The sequence below is a fragment of the Stylophora pistillata genome, chromosome 10 (assembly GCF_964205215.1).
Source record: "Stylophora pistillata chromosome 10, jaStyPist1.2, whole genome shotgun sequence".
NCBI classification, from domain to species: Eukaryota; Metazoa; Cnidaria; class Anthozoa; order Scleractinia; family Pocilloporidae; genus Stylophora; species Stylophora pistillata.
Window position 1 is genome coordinate 29,076,637 of NC_142528.1, and position 12,290 is coordinate 29,088,926.

Here is a 12,290-nt window from a genome sequence, read left to right on the forward strand (position 1 = left end):
TCGTAACGAATATTCCTCGACAAAAAATGAAAATGAAAGATTTAATGCCCTCCTGCAAGGCTTGCAAGCTAGTTATTTGAATATTTACTCAAATTTATTCAATCTGTCACTCGAGTCAGTTACTGAGGTTTGAAGTAGGAGGTGATTGACATGCGAAACTTCCTGTTTCCAAATCCGGTACATTCCGACGCGCTCTCAAGTTATCTCAAAGTGGGTCTTCGCGCCAGAGCGTGGAAGCGAAATATTATTCCACGTGTTATCGGGGACTTTTTGTTCATCGTTAGCTCGCTTCTTAGGGCTTTACCTGTTTATCATGAGGGGAATGAAAAATCCTGCGGCGGATGACAAGGTGGAACTCGTCGATGATGTCGGTATAGGATACCGTCTGCGTAAATGTGGAAAGACTCGACTGGTGATTATAGCAGTTGTGGTGGCGTTGTTAATAATCGGTGGAATTGCTGCAGCTGTTTACATTCTTACGAGTGAGTTCAATCATTTTTATATATCAATCATTCATGGTGCACGGTTTTTTTCGTTCGTGAGTGGCAAATTCTAAAATTACCAACCTTCCGGACATCTGGGAGCTTAAGAGCGTCTTAAGAACCTTGAAGAAAACATAGAAATGAAATCTACAAAAAATGCAGAATACCGGGCTACTTAGATCTACTTTGTGAACATGCCTTAAAGAAAATACGAAGTTTAGGCCAAACTCTGTTATTCTCTTCCACAATTAGTAAATCGATGTCTGGGTCGGATGCGAGGAGAAAATGCCAGTCATATATCACTTTATTTAATATATTCAGCATGAGCGGTAGATCGTGGTGGTGTTTCACAGCTTGCTCAGAATTTCCGCTTCGACCACAGGCCGCCCCAGCGTGTGATTTTGGGGTCTGGTCAGGGGTTCATTTAACCTATAAAACGACCGACTTGGGGTCGTTTAGCCTATAAAACTTCGCCCATCTGTTCTGTTCCCTGCTCATGTTATTGTGTTTAAGAACTATTCACTTTTCTTGTTATCTTCTTCTCTATGGGCTATAGTCATTTGTCACCGTTGATCGCTTTCATGAGACAGAGCCATTCACTCGTAGCCAACTTAATTTGAGTGAACGTTTTTATTTGTACATACTTCAGAAGTTTTGATTTTGTTTTATTTTCATTATTATAGTAAAACCGTCCTGCAAGCATTCGAGTTAATCTTTATTTGTCTCCTCAAAAAGACTGCGAGGCAGACGAAAAGCTTCGTCGAAAGTGATCATTTAAGAGTGGTTCTTACGAGACAATCTTGGAGACTATGAACTTTGGTCGTTGATAACAATCACAGTGTCGTCATAAATACGTAAATACCCACTAATAGGCCTTTTGCAGGAGTTGATCATGTGACCGATTTCCCCTTAGCAACGCCATGCTGGCTGGCAAGCCATTCTCTGTGTTGCATGACAACCAGCTATTATCTTTGTATTGAAGCGTGTCTCTTATTTGTGTTGAAAGTGCTCTAACGATTAATCCTAATCCGTCTCTTTGTCAACTGGAAAATAATTATTGCCAAAGCTTACCATATAGTGAATTTTGTGAGATTTTCGACGGAACTAAGAGAGTTTTGACGAAGTTTTGACTTTGCGAATGAGCACCATCAAGACAAACATGGCAGGATCAACAATGGGTAACTATCGCAAGTTTTTGCCGTAATCTCTTACCTTTTCTTGGAACATTTTCGGAAGAATAGTGAAAATTTTAAAGCAATCCTTGTCTTAGCAGATAATGGGACTCAAGATTTGTCTTTGATTCCAAATTTGACGTTCGCGGACGTCGAGACTTACGCCAAACTCAAGTCTGGATGTCAAAACACAGTGAAAGCGTACAAATTTTTCGCAGAACCTGGCTATCAACACGAAATTAAAGGTATTTACTTACGACAGAAATATATAGTATGAAAGCTTTATATTTTCTTATTTTAAGTTACAAAGTGACCGTAACACTTTTTGAGGGAACAATTTGTTAAATTCTTAACCGCTCGTGATGCGTGATTCTGATAAGCGTATATTTTCTTTCTTTCAGTTAGTTACACGACTGACTATGTTGCTATAACAGCTAAATGCTTTCGATCAATGAAAAAAACCGAGTCCCCGCATAATATCTCAGCAAATACTGAGTTGAAAGAGAAATCATTGAGCGGGAAATGAAGTTGTGTTGCTGGAATAGATGGATACTGCCACCACATCATTGCTTTGTTTTTCTACCTGGCACACTGTAAACAACTTGGTCTTAGATCTCTGCCTGATGACTTGACTTGTACTAGTATGAAGCAACGATGGAGCGTTCCAAGAGGGAAAAAGATCGAACAAAAGCAAATTCAAGACATCCTAGTCAAGAAACCTCAAATGGGTGCAAATTATTCGAAATTTATCAAATCAACTCTATATTCACCATCTAAGTACTATGGACTGCTTCATTCAACTTCCTTTGAAAAACTATCTCCTGTGCCTATTATAGCTAGTATTCCCCATCAAGATAATCTCGCTAACTTAGAAACTGTGGCTACAAAATTTGGTAGTGCACTAAAAGGAAGTGTTTTGTCCTACCAGCAAAAGCTTTGGCAAGATTACATTATTAATGATTTCACTTTAGCAGGATTCCCACTTTTGCCTTATGAAGACTCTGGTGATAGATTTGAAAATGCCTTCACAATTTGTTTAACCAGTGATAAGCAAGCTGCACTGGAATCATTGAATCTTGACAGAGATATTGCAATTGACATAGAGAGTAAAACTGTGCAACAAAATTCAAGTCAGTTGTGGTATCTTCTGCGTAAAAAGAGGATTACAGCAAGCAAGTTTGGTTTAGTGGCTAGAAGAGTTAGCAACTTTGAAAGGCTTGTGGAGCAACTCAACCCTTCGAAACATGTGACAACAGCTCCTATGAGACGAGGAATTGAGTTAGAGCCAAAGGCAGCATCAATTTATGCAAGTGAGGCTAAGGAAAACAAGGTCAACCTTTTCCCTTCAGGTTTTATCATCAACCCAAAGTGCCCATGGTTAGGGTGTAGTCCTGACAGAAAAGTATTTGACATTGCTGCTTCTGAAAATGGACTAGATCCTTTTGGATTATTGGAAGTCAAAGTTGTAAAAGAGGGTGAGACAAGTTTTGATAATGTGAGGTATGTGTCCAAGAATACCCAAAATGAGTACTCTCTTAAGACAACACATGAGTATTTTTACCAAGTGCAATGACAACTGGGGCTCACTGGCTTACAGTGGTGTGACTTTTTTAGTTACATTGATGACTGTACATTTGTATGTTCAAGAATTTATTATGACAAAGAGTTTTTTCAAAATGCAAAGGATAAAGTTGATGCCTTTTTCTTTAATTACTATTTGCAACCTTGATGATATTACTGTAAAAATTAATTTAATTTTGAGTTTAATAATGATTGTCATCCTATGTCCAAGTGAAGCCATAACAGTTCTACAAATAATACAATGAAAGTCAGAGTGATTTTCTATCATATGTCGAAAAGAGTCACTTTTATTTGGTTCACAATGAAGAAGCTCAAGTCAGGTACTAATTATAGCTTTTGGTTTTTTGTATCTATTCGATACTACTCATCATCTTTAATAAGTGGACCTTGAAAATTTGTTAGTAAACATGCTATGGTATATGTTTGATTGACAGACCCAAGTGTATTTAAAGGTATATCTGAATCAAAAATATGAAATTCTTTCAGTCTTCGTATTGCTCGCTCTACGTGTATTCGTAACTTGGCAATACTTTTCGTTTCTTTGACCTCATGACTAGCAAATTGGCTTTTACTTTGCAAAAATGGAGGGAGATTTAAAGTTACATTTTTCACCAGTAGCAAGTCTTCAATTTCAAAACCTTTGTCTGCCATGACACTGTCACCAGGCTCTAAAAGATCAAGTATTCCAGAACATCTGGTTATTTCCCTATCAGAAATAGCACCTGTGTATAGGTTAGAAACGAAAATAATGGCTCCTTTCGGAGATATTCCCACAAGTCCCTTTAATGTTGTATTACTCTTGTAAGCAGAGTAGAGCTGCGATTGTAAAAGTAAAGAAGATGGTGTTTGTACATACAACTCTGTACAATCAATTATAACTCTTGTGTTGGGATAGAGATTTAAAAATTCATCTGACATGGAATTATTAATCTGCTCTCTGGTTGGCCAAATGGACTGAGAAGCTAACAAAAAATAAAGGTAGTTGATCCAAGTGGTGAGCTTTCGACTTACTGATGAAGGGTGTAAATTAAAGCGAACAGCAAGATCCTGCTGAAATAATCCAAGTCTGATACGAACAAGACACATAAAGCATTCATCAATCAAAAGCATTGATCGCGATGATGGCCTGCTATCTAGTACACCTGAAGCATAGCAGTATGTCATGTTTTCAGCAGATGGCTTGACAAATTCATAGAAAGCAATTAGGTGCTCATAAGTAGGAAACCCAGTATAAAACTTAATGCTACTATTATCCCTAGTAAACCTTTCTACCCCAAATTTATTTATTTTCAGAGTAACTCGTTTTCTTCGCTTCGGACTTAACATTATTGCCTTCTTCCTACGAATGCTCCTAGACACTTGTCACCTGCTTTTTAGAGCAACTTCTCTTCCTTAGTCTCATTTGGTCTCGCGACGCCACGCGTGACGCAACGCGTGACGAGACTTAACATCGTGTTGGAACAAGTCTTCTCTCACTCAGGTTGAATTTTTTTGTTTCGCCTTTCTTTGAATTCTGTATTTTCTTATCCCTTTCTTTCTTTCTTTCCTTCCTTTTTTTCCACTAGGACCACTCATTTGCAAGACAGCGGAATGTTACAAAATTTCCAAAGGTAGGTGCGAGATAAATGCTAGAGATGGCGAATAGAAGCAGAATCGATAACTTCAATCGACGAGCTGCCTTCCGGCCAAGGATGATGGAAGCGGTAACCTTACACTGTTAAGGCTGATAGTTTCGAAAGAAACTGTTTGGGGCTGCGTCGGTGGGAGTAACGAAATAATTTGGATATATCAACAAAGTTGAAATGGTAAATTGGCCACCGTAACGATTACAAAAGCTGACGTTTCGAGCGTTAGCCCTTCGTCGGAGCGAATAGAGGAATTGTGGGCTGTGTGTGCTTTTAAAGGCAGAAAATGGAGCTACGTGGAAAAGAATGAAAAGGACACATCGAGACAAGTCGCTAGACATTTTAATTTACCTAATCATTCTAAGCAACATATGGCAATCTGCGGTCTTTCCTTACACTTAGGTAGCACGGAAAGCCGTAAAACTCTTGAACAAAAGCTCATCTTTCAAATCGGCAGTCTAAATCCCACAGGGATCAACGAACGCTTTTCATTCCACTAATTTATTCGTGTTTTTCTCGTTGCCATGTTCCCACCAATAACGTAGCTCCATTTTCTGCCTTTAAAAGCACACACAACCCACAATTCCTCTATTCGCTCCGACGAAGGGCTAACGCTCGAAACGTCAGCTTTTGTAATCGTTACGGTGGCCAATTTACCATTTCAACTTTGTTGATATATCCAAATTATTACACTGTTAAAAACAACTGCTTTGCCGCGTTGTGGCCCAGTCCTCCCGGCGTCATATCAGGGGGGAGTTGTTGTTTTTTTTCTCGTCCTATCTCCAAGAGTTTTTCTCCGCTTTCTACAGTTTTACTCCCTCGACAAAAAACTAATAATGATACCAATCCCAATTTGACTCGGAAACTGTAGACGACCCTTTGCTCAGTCATCAATATTGTTTCCTTTTTTAAAGTTATTTCTAATCAGATCGACACAAGTAAAGATCCGTGCGACGATTTTTATGCGTACGCGTGTGGAGGATTCATCAAAACGCACCAGCTCAATGAAAATCAGAGTTCCATCGGTGGCTTTACAATCGTTAATGACGATAACATGAAAGTTTTGCAACAAGCGATGGTGAATGCCTCCGCCAAATACAACCAGGTTATACATATGTTCTCTTTGTTTAATAAACAACGGTCAGTTATTTTTGTAGCACTTCACTCTACGTCAATTTTTCACCCTTAAAAATATCAGGATTAATGTCGGTATCTGGGGAATTACGCACCTACCCGTTCCCTAACCCAAAAACAGTAAATTGATAACAAGTGAGGGTTAATGTTGGGTCAGGGAAGGGAAGGGTGAGTGCGAAATTGCTCAGATACTGTCACTGATCCAAAAAATCGAAGGCACCTCTTGGCTCGGAAGACTTCAAATCAGTTAACCCTCAGAGCTTAACGAATGAGTGAATAGCACTAACAGTCACCTGGATATTCGCTTAAACGACACCTACCGTTCAACTGCCTTTAAGTTTCGTCAGAGGGACTTTCCAATCACTGAAGGTTTTCCTAGCGGTCCTTGCGATTTGCACTGATTCAACGGAAACCTGTCACAGGCAGATCAATCTTTTTAATAATGATTTATATTAAGGACCAGTCAGAAAACTTGTTTGGCCTAGAAGGGGGGGGGGGGGGGGAGGACCACATGGTTTTCAGGGAGAACATTGGGGGATCAGTCTCCGCCAACCGAGCATGAGGGGGGGGACTATAGAAATTAATTAGCAAGGGGGGAAGGGGGAAGGGGGTCTCCCTTTGGTAAATTAATGTTGACCAGTCCCTTGGTCCTATGTGACTAAATTACTGAAATTGTCTTATTTAGTTCGTGATCTGATTTTTCTTTTTGTCTGTGATTCCTACCAGAGCTCGTTCATTTTGAAAACCGTCAAGATTTATGATTCATGCCTGAACACATCTGCCATTGAGAGTCGTGGAAGTTCGCCCCTGGAAAAACTGATAGAACTTTATGGTGGCTGGTCAGTGACTGGAAAGGGATTGAATGCATGGACAGTGCCAGAAAAAATGGGGCGAGTCTTGAGAGACTTGAACGTTCAGACGTTGCTGCGGGCCAGTGTGGGTACAGACTTCGAGGATTCCAGTCAACATATTCTTAATGTAAGCATTGCGATGGTGTTTTGTCTTAGTTATCACAATGCCTTTACGTCAGGAAACAAAGGCTTCGTTTTCATCATACGGACTGTTTCCAAAATTAATACACTGAAGGACGTTCAGGCCCAGTCCTCTACCTGAGCCACATCAAATCTACCGAGGCACGATCGAAATCTTTTCATAGTGGCCGAATGGGTTCGGATTTTTTCGAGTATTTAGCACGGCGTCTAGGTCAGCTAGGCTAAACGGTTTACCTCTAGAACCGGCTGTTGTTTATACACCAAACATTCCACGATCTGGACCAAATTCATAGGTTATTTTGATGAATGTTGATGGCACTAGTAGTGAATCAAGTTCAGTTCAACTGTCCTGGGTAAATTTGGGTTAATGTGGTTCCTTTAAAAAAATATGATTTGTAATTACAATTTTGTGCGAAATTTCCAGTATTTCTTCCGCGCTTGTACGCCAGTACTTTGTACGGAAATCACTAAATTAATCCATTTTTTTTTAGCTCAATATTGCCTCATTGGGGATGAGTTTTAAGTATTATTTCGACCAGAAAGACCGCAGTATAAAGGTTGGTACATATAGAAAGTATTTTTTTTAGCACTTGTAAGGCTCGATCTAAGGGCGTTTTCTGTCAAGGGTCAGGTTCATTTGGAGTTTTTGGGACTCTCGTATGAAAGTGAAATTTGTTGTAAATTTTGAAGGCGGGCCATCAAACGTGTAATACCAGAATAACTCATTGAGAGATTCAATAGTGAAGAAACTAGATGTACCTTATAGCTGTAGGAAGAATAAGAATTTCAAATGAGTAGGATGTTACACGATGTCGAGAAGATATGAATTTTGAGTGGTGAGAACAATATCTAACTAGTGAGCGTAGCGGAAAATACGTCACTCGGTTCCCATATGTAGTGGTCGTATTGATTCTACGTCTGTTGTTGTCCCCGATAAAAACTCTTGTCCCTATGATAAAATACATTACTACGCCTCGTAGGTTACGAAGAAATTCGTATTTTATTCTGCAACCAGCAGTCCCATTAATTTTCCGTCAAGTCAGAAATATGAAGTCTCCAACACTTTCAGTCATCAGTCGACTGTTCCTCATTAAAATGGTGACAGATAAACCGTGATAAAAAAGGCGAAAAAAAAAACCTTAAAACTAAAAATATAATTATTCATCGAAATGGCGAGGTGAATAGACTAAACTAGTTTTCAAGTTGCCATTTCCGTTCAGAGTTCATTACTTACAGGCAAAGGGATTGTAAAGTCGTAAAATGGTGCGATAGGGCTATATTTTATCTTGCATGAGCCAGTGAGGGGTCAGAATTTCATCTTTTCCTTGGTTGCCTTTTGTGTTACTGTACTGGCATGGTTAGCCATGTATGCAAAGATTAATATTGGGAATTCAAATACTCCATATACAGGTCCGTGAGGCGTACAAGACTTATATGAAAACTATTGCCAAGCTGCTTGGAGGAGGGCCTTTTTCAGATTCTAAAATGGATGCCATATATGATTTTGAAAGCGGCATTGCTGAGGTGGGTTATTGACTTAATTACAGATCAACGAAGTTTCAGGATTTCAAGGCAGGTTCTATTGCTGGGGGAACGACCACCGAAGTATCTTTACCTTGATAGTCACAAAAAGAAATGAAGCGTCAACTTTAACCGTTTCTTTGTAATTTTTTCTCAGTCAGTGGATCCTGACACAGTGTCTGAGGATTTAATAGAATCCCTTATGGAACATCACAGATCTGGGCGATCATTAGACGACTTGGACCAGACGATTGAAGAGTTCTGGTTAGACTCAGATTTTGAAGTGAGTAAACCCGGAAAAACATGACATAATACCCATACATATAATGCACGATCCTCGCAGAAGATAGCGCTATTTAAGCAATAGCGAAAATCAGACCTGAAAAAAATCAGGCCTGTACGGGATTCGAACCACTGACCTCTGCGATACTAGTGCAGCGCTCTACCAATTGAGCTAACAAGTCAACTGGGAGCAGCCCGTTAAGTTGATTCGTAATAAACCCGTGAAAGTGATAAATGAGATACAATGTACGGGCCTGATTTTTTTCAGGTCTGATTTTCGCTATTGCTTAAATAGCGCTATCTACTGCGAGGATCGTGCATCATATGTATCTAATACCGCGGTACAAAATATATGAACTTCATATATTTCATTGTATCTCATTTATCACTTTCACGGGTTTATTACGAATCAACTTAATGGCCTGCTCCCAGTTGGCTTGTTAGCTCAATTGGTAGAGCGTTGCACTAGTATCGCAGAGGTCAGTGGTTCGAATCCCGTACAGGCCTGATTTTTTTTCAGGTCTGATTTTCGCTATTGCTTAAATAGCGCTATCTACTGCGAGGATCGTGCATCATATGTATCTAATACCGCAGTACAAAATATATGAACTTCATATATTTCATTGTATCTCATAATACCCATAATTGGGATGGTGGAGGGAAAAATCGTACCTATCGGTTTGATCTAAATTTCTATCGTGAATTATTGTATAAATCGGTGAAGAAAAGATCTTTGCTTCCGGCGGCATCCCTTTGCCCAAAGGGACAATAGACCTATCTCAACTTAAAATGTGCTCAGTTTTCAAATTGACGCTTTCGGACGATTCTCTGAAACATAGCAATGCGCTTGTCAGCCGTAGAACTACGGCAGTGATCTAGAGCATCGTCACGGAAATCTGTAGATTGGCGAAAGCTTGGAATGAAAAGGAAATACAGTACCTGAAAGCCTCAATCGAATCGTCAAGGTAATCTTTCCAATGGTACGAGTGGCCCTGACTTGAAATCTTCGTCATGTGCAATTTCGAAGAGATGTCCTTTTGCCGCATGGCGCATGGGACAATTGCTCCGTGACGGGATGAAATTTTCATTGTAAGTAGGGTCTTACAACTGGTATTGCAGTTATTTCCTTTGCGAAGGTAAATAACTCTCCTTCTCTTCCTATTACAGACAAGTTTCGTGACGGATTTCCTGAATTCTGCATTTTACAACCAAGGAGTAACTTTCAGTTCGTACGATAAGGTCTATTATCCTCAATCAGACGTTTACAAAGACGTATTTAAAGCGATGGCGAGCCAATACCAAAATAAGTGAGTATTACAACTTAAGAGAATCTATGTTATGCTTTATAGCTTTGACATGGCGCCTAATAGCCTGGTACCTAATAGCTTGGTGTCTAATGGCGTGTTGCCTAATAACCTGTTACCTAATAGCCTGTTGCCTAATAGTCTGTTTCCTAATAGTCTGGCACCCAATAGCCTGGCGCCTAACAACCTGTTGCCTGATAGTTTGGCACCCAGTAGCCTGGCGCCTAACAACCTGTTGCCTGATAGTTTGGCACCCAGTAGCCTGGCGCCTAACAACCTGTTGCCGAATAGTCTGGCACCCAATAGCCTGGCGCCTAACAACCTGTTGCCTGATAGTTTGGCACCCAGTAGCCTGGCGCCCAACAACCTGTTGCCTGATAGTTTGGCACCCAGTAGCCTGGCGCCTAACAACCTGTTGCCTAATAGCCTGTTGCCTAATAATCTCTTTGCCTGATAATTTGGATATATCAACAAAGTTGAAATGGTAAATTGGCCACCGTAACGATTACAAAAGCTGACGTTTTGATTTATCCAAATTATTTCGTTACCCCCACCGACGCAGCCCCAAACAGTTTCTTTCGAAACTATCAGCCTTTATCTTTGCCTGATAGGCTGATGCCTGATAGCCTGGTGCCTAATAACCTGTTGCCTGATAGTCTGGCACCCAATAGCCTGGCGCCTAACAACCTGTTGCCTAATGATCTCATTGCCTAATAGCCTGTTGTCTAATAGCCTGGTGCCTAATAACCTGTTGCCTAATAACCTGTTGTCTAATAGCCTGGTGCCTAATAACCTGTTGCCTAATAACCTGTTGCCTAATAGCCTGTTGCCTAATAGCCTGTTGCCTAATAGCCTGTTACCTAATAGCCTGGTGCCTAAGAACCTGTTGCCTAATAACCTGTTGTCTAATAGCCTGGTGCCTAATAACCTGTTGCCTAATAACCTGTTGTCTAATAGCGTGTTGCCTAATAATCTGTTGCCTAATAGCCTGTTGCCTAATAGCCTGGTGTCTAATAGCGTGTTGCCTAATAACCTGTTGCCTAATAGCCTGTTGCCTAATAGCCTGTTACCTCATAGCCTGTCACCCAACAGTCTAGTCCCCAATAGCTTGGTGCTAATAGCCTGGTGCCCAATAACCTGGTGCCTAATAGCCAGCGGGTGTCTAATAGTCTGGTACCTAATAGCCTGGTACCTAATAGCCTGGTACCTAATAACCTGTTGCCTAGTAGCCTGTTTTCTAATAATTTGGCGCCTAATAGCCAGCTGCTTAATAGTCTGGTGCCTAATAACTCGGTGCCTAATAGCCTGTTGCATGCGTTCACTAAGTAAAACGGAGCAAAAGAGTAAATGGCGCGTAGTAGCGGCGGAGTAAAAAAGCAAGGGAACTTGGGTCGACTCGACTCAAACCTCTTCCCCCGACCCCCCCCCCCCCCCCCCCGTGACGAATAATGACCGATACATTTGTTTTTTTTTTCCAACTGCAGAAACAAACAAACTGTTAAGGATTACATCATGTGGCGTGTCATTGACAGCTATGTGATGTCAATGCCCGACAACTTTTTGCAAGCAAAATTAAAATATTTGAAAGCAGTGTCAGGATTGTTAGCGGAAAATAAAAGATGGTCTGACTGTCTGGAAATTATGATGTCGCCAATGAGCTTTACTCTCGGTCGTTTGTACGTGGACGCGAATTTTGACGAAAGTACTAAAACGACGGTGAGATGGTTAAATGTCTTTCCTTTAAAATTATATCACACCGAAGTATTTCACTGCGAATTACTATTGCGCATGATGTACATTCATACATCATACATACCTACATACATACATACAATACATACATGCACACCTACCTACCTACCTACCTACCTACCTACCTACCAACATACATACATAGATACATTCATTCATACATGCATACATACATACATGCATACATACATACATGCATGCATACATACATGCATGCATACATGCATCCATACATGCATACATACATCATACATCATACATACATACATACATACATCATACATCATACATCATACATACATACATACATACATACCTACCGTGATACACACACACACTCACACGCACAAACACAAACATACATACATACATACATACGTACGTACGTACGTACATACATACACACATACATAAACTTTATTTAAAACACGAATTTGACCACTGT

The 12,290-nt window shown here is 40.3% G+C and overlaps 2 protein-coding genes across 2 annotated transcripts in view; both read left to right on the forward strand.

Moving 5' to 3' along the window:
• Positions 1–180: 180 nt before the first annotated feature.
• Positions 181–12,290, forward strand: part of LOC111332678 (endothelin-converting enzyme 1) — a 19,393-nt gene continuing 7,283 nt past the window's right edge. Inside the window, exons 1-9 of the mRNA XM_088735191.1 lie at positions 181–482; positions 4,801–4,845; positions 5,775–5,965; positions 6,721–6,972; positions 7,478–7,543; positions 8,397–8,510; positions 8,665–8,790; positions 9,957–10,096; positions 11,578–11,809. Coding sequence (XP_088591317.1) covers positions 314–482; positions 4,801–4,845; positions 5,775–5,965; positions 6,721–6,972; positions 7,478–7,543; positions 8,397–8,510; positions 8,665–8,790; positions 9,957–10,096; positions 11,578–11,809 — 1,335 coding nt within the window. The 5' untranslated portion in view covers positions 181–313. The remainder of the gene's footprint in view (positions 483–4,800; positions 4,846–5,774; positions 5,966–6,720; positions 6,973–7,477; positions 7,544–8,396; positions 8,511–8,664; positions 8,791–9,956; positions 10,097–11,577; positions 11,810–12,290) is intronic.
• Positions 1,352–3,725, forward strand: LOC148722596 (uncharacterized). The gene is made up of 3 exons (XM_088735205.1): positions 1,352–1,660; positions 1,756–1,899; positions 2,056–3,725. The coding sequence occupies exon 3, from the start codon at positions 2,298–2,300 to the stop codon at positions 3,225–3,227; it is 930 nt and encodes a 309-aa protein (XP_088591331.1). The 5' UTR covers positions 1,352–1,660; positions 1,756–1,899; positions 2,056–2,297; the 3' UTR covers positions 3,228–3,725.

Excerpts from the sequence above, each read along its gene's own strand:
- LOC148722596 (XM_088735205.1), top strand. The coding sequence starts at position 2,298 with ATGAAGCAACGATGGAGCGTTCCAAGAGGGAAAAAGATCGAACAAAAG.